The sequence below is a fragment of the Oncorhynchus nerka genome, linkage group LG4 (genome assembly GCF_034236695.1).
Source record: "Oncorhynchus nerka isolate Pitt River linkage group LG4, Oner_Uvic_2.0, whole genome shotgun sequence".
Lineage (NCBI taxonomy): Eukaryota > Metazoa > Chordata > Actinopteri > Salmoniformes > Salmonidae > Oncorhynchus > Oncorhynchus nerka.
In genome coordinates this window covers 46,401,574-46,413,787 of record NC_088399.1, presented here as the reverse complement: position 1 = coordinate 46,413,787, position 12,214 = coordinate 46,401,574, and the positions used below count along the sequence as shown (strand labels likewise).

Below are 12,214 nucleotides of genomic sequence, written 5' to 3'. Positions count from 1 at the left end.
GATGCATTCTATTTTGTGAAGTGCCCCAGTCCCTCCTGCAGCAAAGCACCCCCACAACATGATGTTGCCACCCCCGTACTTCACGGTTGGGATGGTGTTCTTCAGCTTGCAAGCCTCCCCCTTTTTCCTCCAAACATAACGATGGTCAAACAGTTGTTACTATTTTTGTTTAATCAGACCAGAGGACATTTCTCCAAAAAGTACGATCTTTGTCCCCATGTGCAGTTGCAAACCGTAGTCTGTTTTTTTTATGGTGGTTTTGGAGCAGCTTCTTTGCTGAGGGGCCTTTCAGGTTACGTCGATATAGGACTCGTTTTACTGTGGATATATATACTTTTGTACCAGTTTCCTCCAGCATCCTCACAAGGTCCTTTGCTGTTGTTCAGGGATTGATTTGCACTTTTTGCACCAAAATACATTCATCTCAAGGAGACAGAACGCGTCTCCTGCCTGAACGGTGTGACGGCTGTGTGGTCCCATGGTGTTTATACTTGCGTGCTATTGTTTGTACAGATGAACGTGGTGCCTTCAGGCGTTTGGAAATTGCCCTCAAGAATGAACCAGACTTGTGGAGGTCCACAATTTTTTTTCTGAGGTCTTGGCTGATTTATTTAGATTTTTCCATGATGTCAAGCAAAGAAGCACTGAGTTTGAAGGTAGGCCTTGAAATACATCCACAGGTCCACCTCCAATTAACTCAAATAATGTCAATTAGCCAGAAGCTTGTAAAGCCATGACATAATTTTCTGGAATTTTCCAAGCTGTTTAAAGGCATGGTAAACTAAACTTCTGACCCACTGGAATTGTGATACAGTGAATTCTGTAAACAATTGTTGGAAAAATGACTTGTATCATGCAGAAAGTAGATGTCCTAACCGACTTGCCAAACTATAGTTTGTTAACAAGACATTTGTGGAGTGGTTGAAAAACACGTTTTAATGACTCCAATCTAAGTGTATGTAAACTTCCAACTTCAACTGTATATCTTGTGGAAGGATGAAATAATAACGGTTTTATCCTGAATTTTGACACCCTACCACCCTTGATAGAAAGAGAGATTATACTGTAGCACACCAAGTGGCGGAGCTGTTGTTTTTGTTGTGCATGGAATTACGGAGTGGGCATTTAACTGTATAAATGAATGATAACAAATGAATAATAATTTATGTTTGTGTTGATTCAGATTTGCTAGCTTAGAGCATATATACCTCACAACTGTACCCTCCCAGGTAGTCTGTGCAGGTGGCACCGTTCTGGCAAGGGTTGGGGGAGCACTCGTCCACCTGTTCCTGGCAGTAGCTGCCCATGTAGCCCGCCTGGCAGCGGCAGTAGTGGGTGTTGCCAGCATCCAGACACTGGCCTGAGTTACGACATAGGTGAGCCACCTCCACACCTTCAGACAAGAGGGGGGGTGGGGGGATATTAGCTATACAGTAACATATATACACTCACACAGCATACAAAACACACACAAACATTCTCTTACCATCCCCTAACCATCCTGTATTGGTCAATTTTACATGCAAAATTGGATCTTTGTCTACTTGGCCTAGATATGGTCATACAGTGTGTGCTCAGAACAATTTGTGCTCTGTTACAAATGTCTTCAGAAAGTATTCGTCCTCCTTGACTTATTCCACATTTTGTTGTGTGAATAAAAAACACACACACACACACACACACACACACACACACACACGGCAGGTTAGCCTAGTGGTTAGAGTGTTGCACTAGTAACCGAAAGGTTGCAAGTTCAAATCCCCGAGCTGACAAGGTACAAATCTGTCGTTCTGCCCCTGAACAGGCAGTTAAACCCACTGTTCCTAGGCCGTCATTGAAAATAAGAATTTGTTCTTAACTGACTTGCCTAGTTAAATAAAGGAAAAAAAATCTACACACATTACATCTAAAAATGTTATGGATTGTTTTGAAAATGAAATACAGAAATATTTAATTTACATAAGTATTCACACCCGAGTCAATATACGTTAGAATTATTTTTGGCAGTAATTACAGCTGAGGCTTTCTGGACAAGTCTATAAGAGCTTTGCACACCTGGATTGTACAATATTTGTCCATTATTCTTTTCAAAATGCTTCAAGCTCTGTCAAGTTGATAATTTCTAGACAACCATTTTCAAGTCTTGCCATAGATTTTCAAGCAGATTTAAGTATAAACTAACTCTGACACTCAGGAACATTCACTGTCTTCTTGGTAAGCAACTCCAGTATAGATTTGGCCTTGTGTTTAGGTTATTGTGTTGCTGAAAGGTGAATGAATTTCCCAGTGTCTGGTGGCAAGGAGACTGAACCAGGTTTTCCTCTAGGATTTTGTCTGTGATTAGCTCCATTCCATTTATTTTTTGTATCCTGAAAAACTCAGTCTTTAACAGTTACATGCATACCCATAACATTATGCAGCCACCACTATGTTTGAAAATATGGAGAGTGGTACTCAGTAATGTGTTGTATTGGATTTGCCCCAAGCATAAAACGTTGTATTCAGCACAAAAAGTTCATTTGCTTTGCACATTTTTTTTGTTGCAGTATTACCTTAGTGCCTTGTTGCAAAAACAGGATGCATGTTTTGGAATATTTGTATTCTATACAGGTTTCCTTCTTTTCACTCTGTCAATTGGGTTAGCATTGTGGAGCAACTACAATGTTGTTGATCCATCCTCAGTTTTCTCCTATCGCAGCAATTAAACTCTGTTTTAAAGTCACCATTGGTCTCAAGTTAAAATGCCTGAGCAGTTTCCTTCCACTCTGGCAACGGAGTTAGGAATGACACCTATATATTTGTCGTGACTGGGTGTAATTGATACACCATCCAAAGTGTAATTCATATCTTCACCATGCTCAAAGGGATATTTAGTGTCTGCTTTTTTTAAAACCCATCTACCAATAGGTACTGTTTCTTGCGAGGCATTGGAAAACCTTCCTGCTCTTTGTGGTTGAATCTGAGGGACCTTACAGATTTGTGAGTATAGTGTCTAGGCCAGTGACCAACCATCTTAATTTAATCCATTTAAAATTCTGTCTAACGCAACAACAAAAAAGTCAGGGGAAGTGAATACTTTCTGAAGGCACTGTATAATTTGAATTGTTTTTACTCTGTGTGCTTTATGTTCACCTTGCTGTTTGGCAGCCACCTCGCAGGAGACACTGGGGACGTCACAGTAGAGTCCGGTCCATCCCGTCTGACACTGACAGGTGTACGAGGAGCCCTGCTGCCAACATGAGCCTCCATTCTTACAGGGAGATGAGTCACACCACCGCACCAGGTTCTGCAAGCAGAGCAGGAACACATTAACACACAAATAAACCCATGCGTAACACACACACACACTCGCTGTTGAGTGAACTACCACTATTACGTCTCAGTTGTTTCAAAGATGTTTTTTTTAAAATTATATCAATAGAAATAGAGGGAAAATAATTATATACAAACACACACATAGAATTCCATGAAGCTCTGAAAATCAAATGCACTCAGGAGATAGTCGAGATGGCTGCCGCTCTGCCCATACCTGGCAGTTGACTCCAGTGTAGCCATGAGAGCAGGTACACTTGTAGGTGCCGTAGCTGTCCAGACAGGTGCCACCATTGAGGCAGGGCTTGGAGTCACACTCATTGATGTCGTGCTGGCAGTAGCTGCCTGTGAAGCCTGGCAGACACAGGCAGGTGAAGGTATTGATGCCATCCACGCAGGTGCCACCGTTGAAGCAAGAGCTAGAGAAAAAACACCACAACGGAAGAGTTGAGACGTATAGTAACCAGAAGTATAGTAACCAAATGAGAAGAATAATAACCAAATGAGTTAAAGGGATGTTAAAAGGATAGTTCACTTTTTTTATTTTTTATTTTATTTACTTTAGCTTATTTTAAATTTCTGTTGTTTCTTCCAATCTGTTTTTATTAGCTGGTTATTTAGCAACATCCTGGTCAGCATTTTACTAATACATTTATTTATTTAAGGGGCAGAACGACGTGTTACTTGCCCAACGCTCTAACCACTAGGCTACCTGCCGCCCCGAGCTTGAATCAAGCAATGTGGAAAGGGATTGTTTCTCTTAGGATGTATTCAAAAGCATTTTACGCTTACATTTGAGTAATTTAGTAGATATTATTATCCAGAGACACTTAACAATTAGTGCATTCATCTAAAGATAGCTGGGCGAGACAACCACATCAGTCATAGAAATGAGGTTTTCCCTCAAAGTAGTTCAGCAAACTCAGCACTAGTAGGAAAAGACATGGGATGTATTTAAGATACTCTGAAGAGGTATGGTTTCTTGCAAAAAGGCTCTTTTTCTCCGTCCTTTTGAATTGCCACTAACGAAAACACAGTATGTGAACTGCTCTCTGTACCTCTCTGTGCAGTCGGGGGTGTTATTCTCGCAGTTGATGCCACTGAAACCGGGTGGACAGGTGCAGGTGTAGGAGTTGACACAGTCGGTGCAGTTGGCCCCATTCTTACACGGGCTGCTCTCGCACTCATTAATGTCATGCTCACACCTGCCACCACGGAACCCTGGCAGACAAGTGCACACAAAGCTGTCCACTCCATCTCTGCACAGACCTCCATTACTGCAGGGGTCTAGAAAGAGAAAGCGAGAGAGATATGTATCAGGTAAGTGATAGTTGGGCCAAGTTCACTTTACAAGACAGAGCGAGGAGTTGATGTTTAGTTCCTTACTGGGCTTGCAGTCGTCGATGTCCGTCTCACACTTCTGGCCGGTGTAGCCCGGACGGCAGCTGCATCGGTAGCTGCCCACCATGTTGTGGCATGTGGCGCCGCTGCGGCAAGGACTTTTCACACATTCGTTGATATCTATCTCGCATGTTTGACCTGAGAGAAGAGGGGGGCAGTCAGTCTCTCAAAGAACACCCTCTATTGGATGGATGGGTGGACAGATGGAGGAATAAACAGAACAGATGGATGGAGGAAGATATGAGTAGTTTACCTTGCCATCCCTCTGGACAGAGGCAGGAGAAGCTCTGGTAGTCCTCTGACTCATGACACACTCCACCGTTCTTACAGGGCTGCATGGGGCTGCATGGGGCCAGCAGTGTCTCACACATCTCACCTGGTAGGGATAGGAACACAACACACACCTCAAACAAATGCCCTCAAGAGCTACACGGAACCCATCACAGATCATTAATCGGTCTGTAAGCTTTTTGAGTAAGAGCTGTTTGAACAAACGGAATGTTTGTTCCGTTCATACATGTTTCGTTCATGTTACATTTTTTATTTCACTCTCCACTTCCCTTTTGCAGTTGGACAACTTTGGAGAAGTACTACATCACAATTCAATGCTTTTAAACTCTGACTTCTTCAAAGTTGTCTTACAGCGAAATGGAAATGGCTGCATTGTATGATATTTCCCTTTTCTAGTCACATACGGAGGACTCCTCCCCCCCGAAGAGTTGCATCAGTTTTTAAAGCCCACTTTTCCGTCCACCTCCCTATCCATCTCCACAGTAACCAGAGGCCAGGCAGGAAGCTGCTTCCTGTTTCCTGCTATTGTTTAGCCCAGAGACAGGAAGAGGAAGTGGCCACGGGCTCCAGTTCCTTGTCCTCACACACACACACACACTTATCACAACATGGTAGACAGGGTGGATTTTTCCACAAACGATAGAGAGGAACAAATCATAAGGCCTGTTTCCACACAGTTAGTGGTCAACGTATTTTTTTCTGAAATAACACTAAAAGTCTGCTAGAAATGTCTTTTTATACCATTGTTCAAGAAGTCTTCTATTCTGGAGCCCTACAGGGCTTTCTGAGTAGAGGGCCAAACCAAAACCAGAGCCATAAGTCTACTGTACACATCTCTTTAGGCCTATATGGCTCCGGGAAAATCAATACGTTCTCATACCGGTATAGGGCAGTAAGCAGTTGCACTTGTAGCCGGCCACATCGTCAATGCAGGTGCCCTGGTTCAGGCAGGGGTTGGAGGCACACTCGTTGATGTTAGTTTGGCAGTTAGGTCCTAAGGCATGGCCGGGGATTAGAGAACACACATGGGTTAGAGTCGCAGATTTACTCGGGATGATATCCACCACACACAAACTCAGAGTTGCGCCATTGAGAGGGTTTTTATTTATTTATTTATATTCAACTAGGCATGTCAGTTTAGAACAAATTCCTATTTACAATGACGGCCTACCAAAAAGCCGCCTGCGGGGACGGGGGCAGGAATATAAAAAATAAATAAAAATATAGAACAAAACACACATCACGACAAGAGACACTACATAAAGTGAGACCTAAGACAACAACATAGCATGGTAGCAACACATGGCAACACAGCATGGCAGCAGCACAAAACATGATACAAACATTATTGGGCACAAACAACAGCACAAAGGGCAAGAAGGTAGAGACAACAATACATCACGCGAAGCAGCCACAACTGTCAGTAACAGTGTCCATGATTGAGTCTTTGAATGAAGAGATCGAGAAAACTGTCCAGTTTAAGTGCTTTTGCAGCTCGTTCCAGTCGCTAGCTACAGCAAACTGAAAAGAGGAGCGACCCAGGGATGTGTGTGCTTTGGGGACCTTTAACCGAATGTGACTGGCAGAACGGGTGTTGTATGTGGAGGATGAGGGCTGCAGTAGATATCTCAGATAAGGGGGAGAGTGAGGCCTAAGAGGGTTTTATAAATAAGCATCAACCAGTGGGTCTTGCGACAAGTATAGAGAGATACCCAGTTTACAGAAGAGTATAGAGTGCAGTCATGTGATGTGTCCTATAAGGAGCATTGGTGGCAAATCTGATGGCCGAATGGTAAAGACCATCTAGCCGCTCGAGAGCACCCTTCCCTGCCAATCTATAAATTATTGATCATTGACAATTGTTCCCAACACTTTTGATAAACAGGGCAAAAGAGAAATTGGCCTATAATAGTTAGGATCAGCTTGATCTCCCCCTTAAAATAAAGGACGCACCCTGGCTGCCATCCAAGCAATGGGAACCTTCCCAGAGAGGAGAGGCTTGTTAAAAAGTTCAGAGATAGGCTTGGCAATGATAGGGGCAGCAACCTTAAAGAAGAAAGGGTCTAAACCATCTGACCCAGATGGTTTTTTGAGGATAAGTTTAAGGAGCTCCTTCAGCACCTCGGACTCAGTGACCGCCTGCAGGGAGCAACTTTGTAGACGGGCATGGGAAAAAGAGGGAAGAGCGTCGGGGATAGTCGCATTAGAAGGGGTGGGAGATTAGGAAATGTTGGACGGGCAAGGAGGCATGGCTGAGTCAAATAGGAATCCTGACTTAATGAAGTGGTGATTAAAAATCTCAGCCATGTGCTCCTTGTCAGTAACAACCACATCATCAACATTAAGGGACATGGGGAGCTGTGAGGAGGGTTTATTCTCCAGGTATTTAACCATTGTCCAGAACTTCTTGGGGTTAGACCCACCGAGAGAGAACTGCTCCTTGAAGTAACTAACTTTGCCCTTCCAGATGGCCTGAGTGCACTTATTTCTAATTTACCTGAAATAGAGCCAGTCAGCCTGAGTATGCATGTGCTAAGCATTTTGCCAAATCCAATTATTGTGGAGTAACTCTGCAACATCACAGTCAAACCAGGGGCTGAACCTGTTTTTAATTCTCATTTTCTTTATGTGGGTGTGTTTGTTAACAATACCACTGAAAAAAAAGAAAAAAAGAAGATCCAAGTGTCTTCGACAGAGGGGATCAAGCTGATTCTATACCAATATACAGAGGCCAGTTCATGAAGGAAGGCTTGCTCATTAAAGTTTTTAGCAAGCGTCTATGACAAATCAGGACAGGTTGTTTCACTGAGCAGCCATTATGAACATAGACTGTAAAACAGTGTTCACTAAGGTCATTACAGAAAACACCAGACTGATACCTATGAGGATTATTTGTGAGGATAAAAATCGAGGAGAGTAGCCTATTCTGGGTGTTTGGAGTCATACCTTGTGGGATTGGTAATAATCTGAGAAAGATTTAGGGAGTCCCATTGCTTTAGGACTTGGTCATGTGGTTTAAGCATGTACCAGTTTAGGTCACCTCTCTGGACAAATTCAGACTTAGTGTAAGGGGCCAGGAGAGAGCTTTGGGCAGGTAGGGTACAGGCCGGTGCTGATGGAGGACGATAGCATCCAGCAATAGTCAACAAAGAGCTATTTGAAAGTTTAATGCTTAAAACCAGCAAATCAAATTGTTTGGGGACAGACTTGGTGGAGACGACCGAGCACTGAAGGTGATCCTTGGTAAAGATTGCCACTACCACCTTTGGAAGATCTGTCTTGCCGAAAAAGGTTATAACCAGAAAGGTTAACATCAGTATTCAAAACACCCTTCCTTAAGCACGTCTCAGTAATGACCAACACATCTGGATTGGAGCTGTGAACCCACACTTTCAATTGATCCATTTTAGGTAATAAGCTTCTGGTGTTAACTTGCAAGGTGTAAGAAGGTAGAGTAGAGGGAGAGAGGGAGGGAGGGGGAAAGGGAGAGAGACAATGAGATGATAGGGAGAGTGAGAAACAGTACGGGAAGACACGTCGAATTGAACTGACCACTGAAGCCGGCTCGGCAGCTACAAACATATCCACTGGTCATATCCTTGCAGGTGCCACCGTTCATACACGGGTTGGACTCACACTCGTTGTTGTTGATGTCACAGTTAGGCCCACCCCAGCCAGAGTCACAGAAACACCTGTAGCTGGAATACAGATAGAGAAAGGTAAGCGCGCGTGCGCGTGCGTGCGTGCGTGCGTGTGTGTGTGTGTGTGTGTGCGCGCTCACCCATTGAGCAGATCCTGGCAGCGACCATGGATGCAGGGGTTGCTGCCACACTCGTCCACCTGCAACAGACAGGTGGTGTCACTGTAGCCCTCTGGGCACAGGCATGTGAAGCTGTTGATGCCATCGATGCAGGTGCCACCATTGTGACAGGGGTTGATGGCACACTCATCGGTATTGATGTTGCACATGGCGCCTGAAAATCCAACACAGCAAGGGGTGAGTTTTGATTCATATATGGCCATTGTTTAAAGAAACCACAGCTGGACATACTGTTTTCTTCTCCCTCTCTCACTCTCTATTCCTCTGTTAGTTGCTGAGGTGATGGGGGAGTCTGCACAACACACAGGGCCACATTACTAAAGGGTATATAGAGGCAGGGTGAGGCTGCCTGGCTAGCCACTGGAGATTAGCAGTGAGGCCTTTCCCTCTCCCTACCCATTGAATAATAAGATGTGCTCTGGTAAGGAGGGAGAAGGAATGTTTCAGCTGGATCTGAGGGGGTGTAAGCTCAGATATTTTATACCAGTGACAATGGGACACACAAAGCCTCTCGCCACCCCCTCCTCCCCGCCTCATAGGGGGAACTGTGGAGGAGGGAGGGCCACCTTAACCCAGGGCTGGTAAGGAGAAACAGAATGGCCAGGCCCCATTTCACACCCCGGTGAGCAACAATTACACCCCCCCCCCCCCCTCCCCCCGTTCAATCAGAAAGGGGAGGGCCCAACTGCCTGCTCTACAACTACAATGGCCCTCTGTCTGTGAGCCCTGCCCCTCAACACTCACTCAACAGAGGAAAGAGGACAAAAAGATAGAGGAGCAAGGGGGCAGCAGCAGCTTGCCTGGAAACCCTAAGAGTTTATTAAATATTCACAGACACACACACCAATGTGACACGTACGTGCACACACACACACACACACACAGTGTGTGAGAGAGAAGTTGCATGTGTGTGTATCAGGTTTGGGGCTGCCTCTCTGTTCTCCCACCTTGTCCCACACAGCGAATGTGACACCACTCTTCTTTTTCAGTCAGCTCACTGGCCACCTGTCCCTCTCCCTTCCACCTTTCTTCCACCTGCCCCAGATTCTCCCGTCGACCCAGTGCTCACCTGCGTAACCTGGCTCACATGCACACTCATAGCTGTTGATCTTGTCAATGCACCTCCCGTAGTCACAGGGCTTGCTCTTACAGTCATCCAGATTCACCTCACAGTTAAAGCCTGTCAAACAACCAAAGTAGGGGGTACAATGTTACTAACACTGGCAGAGCTTCACACATATGCCTGGATGTGGCTGCCTGTGTTGCAAAATATGTAGGATTGTAGTATGGTGTGTGCATGCGTATGTCTGTATATGTGTGTATGTGCGTGTCTGTCTTCCTGTGTGGATGCGTATCTCTCTGTGTGTGTGTGTGTGAGTTCTTTTACCTGCAGTGCCCTTGGGGCAGGTGCAGATGTAAGTGTTCTCCCTGTCCTGACAGGTGCCTCCGTTCTGACATGGCTGGCTCAGACACTCATTGATGTTGGTCTCACACAGGCGGCCCGTGTAACCAGGGTGACAGTAGCAGGTGAAGGTGGCCAGGCCATCCTTACACGTGCCATAGTGACAGGGGTCCGAGTAACACTCGTTGATGTCAGTCTCACAGTGCTGTCCAGAGTAACCTGGAAAGGAGGAGAAGGTAGAGAGTTCGAAACCTTTCTCCAGAAGTGTGCCCTCGTTCACTCCCCCTCGTGCATTTCAAAAGCATTGGATTGGTGCAAGCATAGCTGGAAGGAGTTTCCACCATATTCCTCAAACCAATCCATGTATTTTAAATCCATGAAAGGGAGTGTATGAGAGCACATTTCAGAATAAGGGTAGAGAATCAGAACATAGCTTATGTTCTAGGATGATGAGGTCTTATAGAGGGGGAAATTCCGCCGAACCAAAGGAAGCCTATCGATGAACAGGAGTAGGCTTGGCCTTGGTTCATGTAACCACCCTATAAAGTGTATTAATTTAAACACAAAAATTGAGCCTCAAACCGTTCTGACCACGTGCAAGCCGACTGTACCTTCAGTGCATTCACATGAGTATTTGTTAGGGCCGTCGGTACACTTGGCTCCGTTCATGCAGGGCGTGCTGGCACACTCATCGATGTCAACCTGACATAGACCACCAGAGAAGCCTGGACAGGGAAGAATATATATATATATCAGCCATATACCTTTTTGTTGTTGTTTTCTGTGCTGTTTTGCTATTCTTACAGTTTTGTTATTAGTCTCGTATCGAATCCAAGTTTATGTACATCTAACATGATTTGTGGGCTACACATCTGGGGTCAGTTTTATTTATTTATTTTTGTACTACTTTTACCCCAATTTCATGATATCCAATTGGTAGTTACAGTCTTGTCCCATTGCTGCAACTCCCCTACGGACTCGAGAGAGGCGAAGGTTCGAGAGCCATGCCTCCTCCGACGAAACACAACTGCTTCTTGACACACTGCTGTCGGAGGAAACACCATCCAGCTGGCGACCGAAGTCAGCTTGCAGGCGCCCGGCCTGCCACAGGTGTCACTAGTGCATGATGGTACAAGGACATCCTGGCCGGCCAAACCCTCGCAAATTGTGCGCCGTCGTATGGGTCTCCCGGTCACAGCCGGCGGTGACACAGCCTGTGATCGAACCTGGGTCTGTCGTGATGCCTCAAGCACTGTGATGCAGTGCCTTAGACCGCTGTGGCACTCTGGAGGCCCGGGACATTTTTTTTAGATTCAAATCCTGTGTTGTCTTGGAAAGCCTTTACACTATGATATATTAAAGAGTTATCAAAATAATACCAACGTATAAACATATTACTGTCATGTAAAGATGCACATTTCTCACGTCTCGTACGCGACCACTAGATTTTCACCCCTGCAAGCAGTACAATCTAAACAGAATTGTCTCTTCAAGCCAAATGCTCATACAGTAGTTTTTTTTTTTATAGCAGAACAATGTTTAGAAACAGCACAAATGTAGACATTTTCCTTTTAGTTGAATATGTTTTATTGTTTTTTTCTCTGAAAGTGCACTAATAGCCTGTTACATTCTGAAATTGACGCCGTAGCATGAAAAAAAAATAAGAAAGGAATCTCAGAACAATGCACTGGCAAGCTGGATCAACTCCCCAGTGAATTAACAGTTTTCAGTCGGAATTTGTTCTACCTCATGTAATGATTTGCATATTGATAGCCTGGTTTGTCCTAAGGTATTGATGCCTGGTTTGTCCTAAGGTAACTTAAATATGCTAAAGTTATAATGTACGCCTAAAAGATATCTAACGTTATCTGAATGTAATTGCGCTCTTAATTATTTTACCACATCTTTCAAACATAATCCAGCCTTTATTGTGGCTCTAAAGTGTATGAGTTAGAGGAGGGAAAAACGGAAAAAGGTTCAACTAATTT

General features: G+C 44.6%; 1 protein-coding gene across 1 annotated transcript in view; it reads right to left on the bottom strand.

Annotated features, from left to right (window-relative positions):
* LOC115128123 (neurogenic locus notch homolog protein 1-like) overlaps nucleotides 1-12,214 on the bottom strand; it is a 64,446-nt gene that overhangs the window by 18,168 nt on the left and 34,064 nt on the right. The window contains exons 10-21 of the mRNA XM_029657730.2: nucleotides 10,838-10,951; nucleotides 10,212-10,445; nucleotides 9,894-10,004; nucleotides 8,786-8,978; nucleotides 8,557-8,702; nucleotides 5,885-5,998; nucleotides 4,967-5,089; nucleotides 4,699-4,851; nucleotides 4,371-4,599; nucleotides 3,530-3,731; nucleotides 3,133-3,286; nucleotides 1,209-1,393 (exon numbers count right to left, since the gene is read on the bottom strand). Of these exons, the coding sequence (XP_029513590.1) occupies nucleotides 1,209-1,393; nucleotides 3,133-3,286; nucleotides 3,530-3,731; nucleotides 4,371-4,599; nucleotides 4,699-4,851; nucleotides 4,967-5,089; nucleotides 5,885-5,998; nucleotides 8,557-8,702; nucleotides 8,786-8,978; nucleotides 9,894-10,004; nucleotides 10,212-10,445; nucleotides 10,838-10,951 (1,958 nt within the window). The remainder of the gene's footprint in view (nucleotides 1-1,208; nucleotides 1,394-3,132; nucleotides 3,287-3,529; nucleotides 3,732-4,370; nucleotides 4,600-4,698; nucleotides 4,852-4,966; nucleotides 5,090-5,884; nucleotides 5,999-8,556; nucleotides 8,703-8,785; nucleotides 8,979-9,893; nucleotides 10,005-10,211; nucleotides 10,446-10,837; nucleotides 10,952-12,214) is intronic.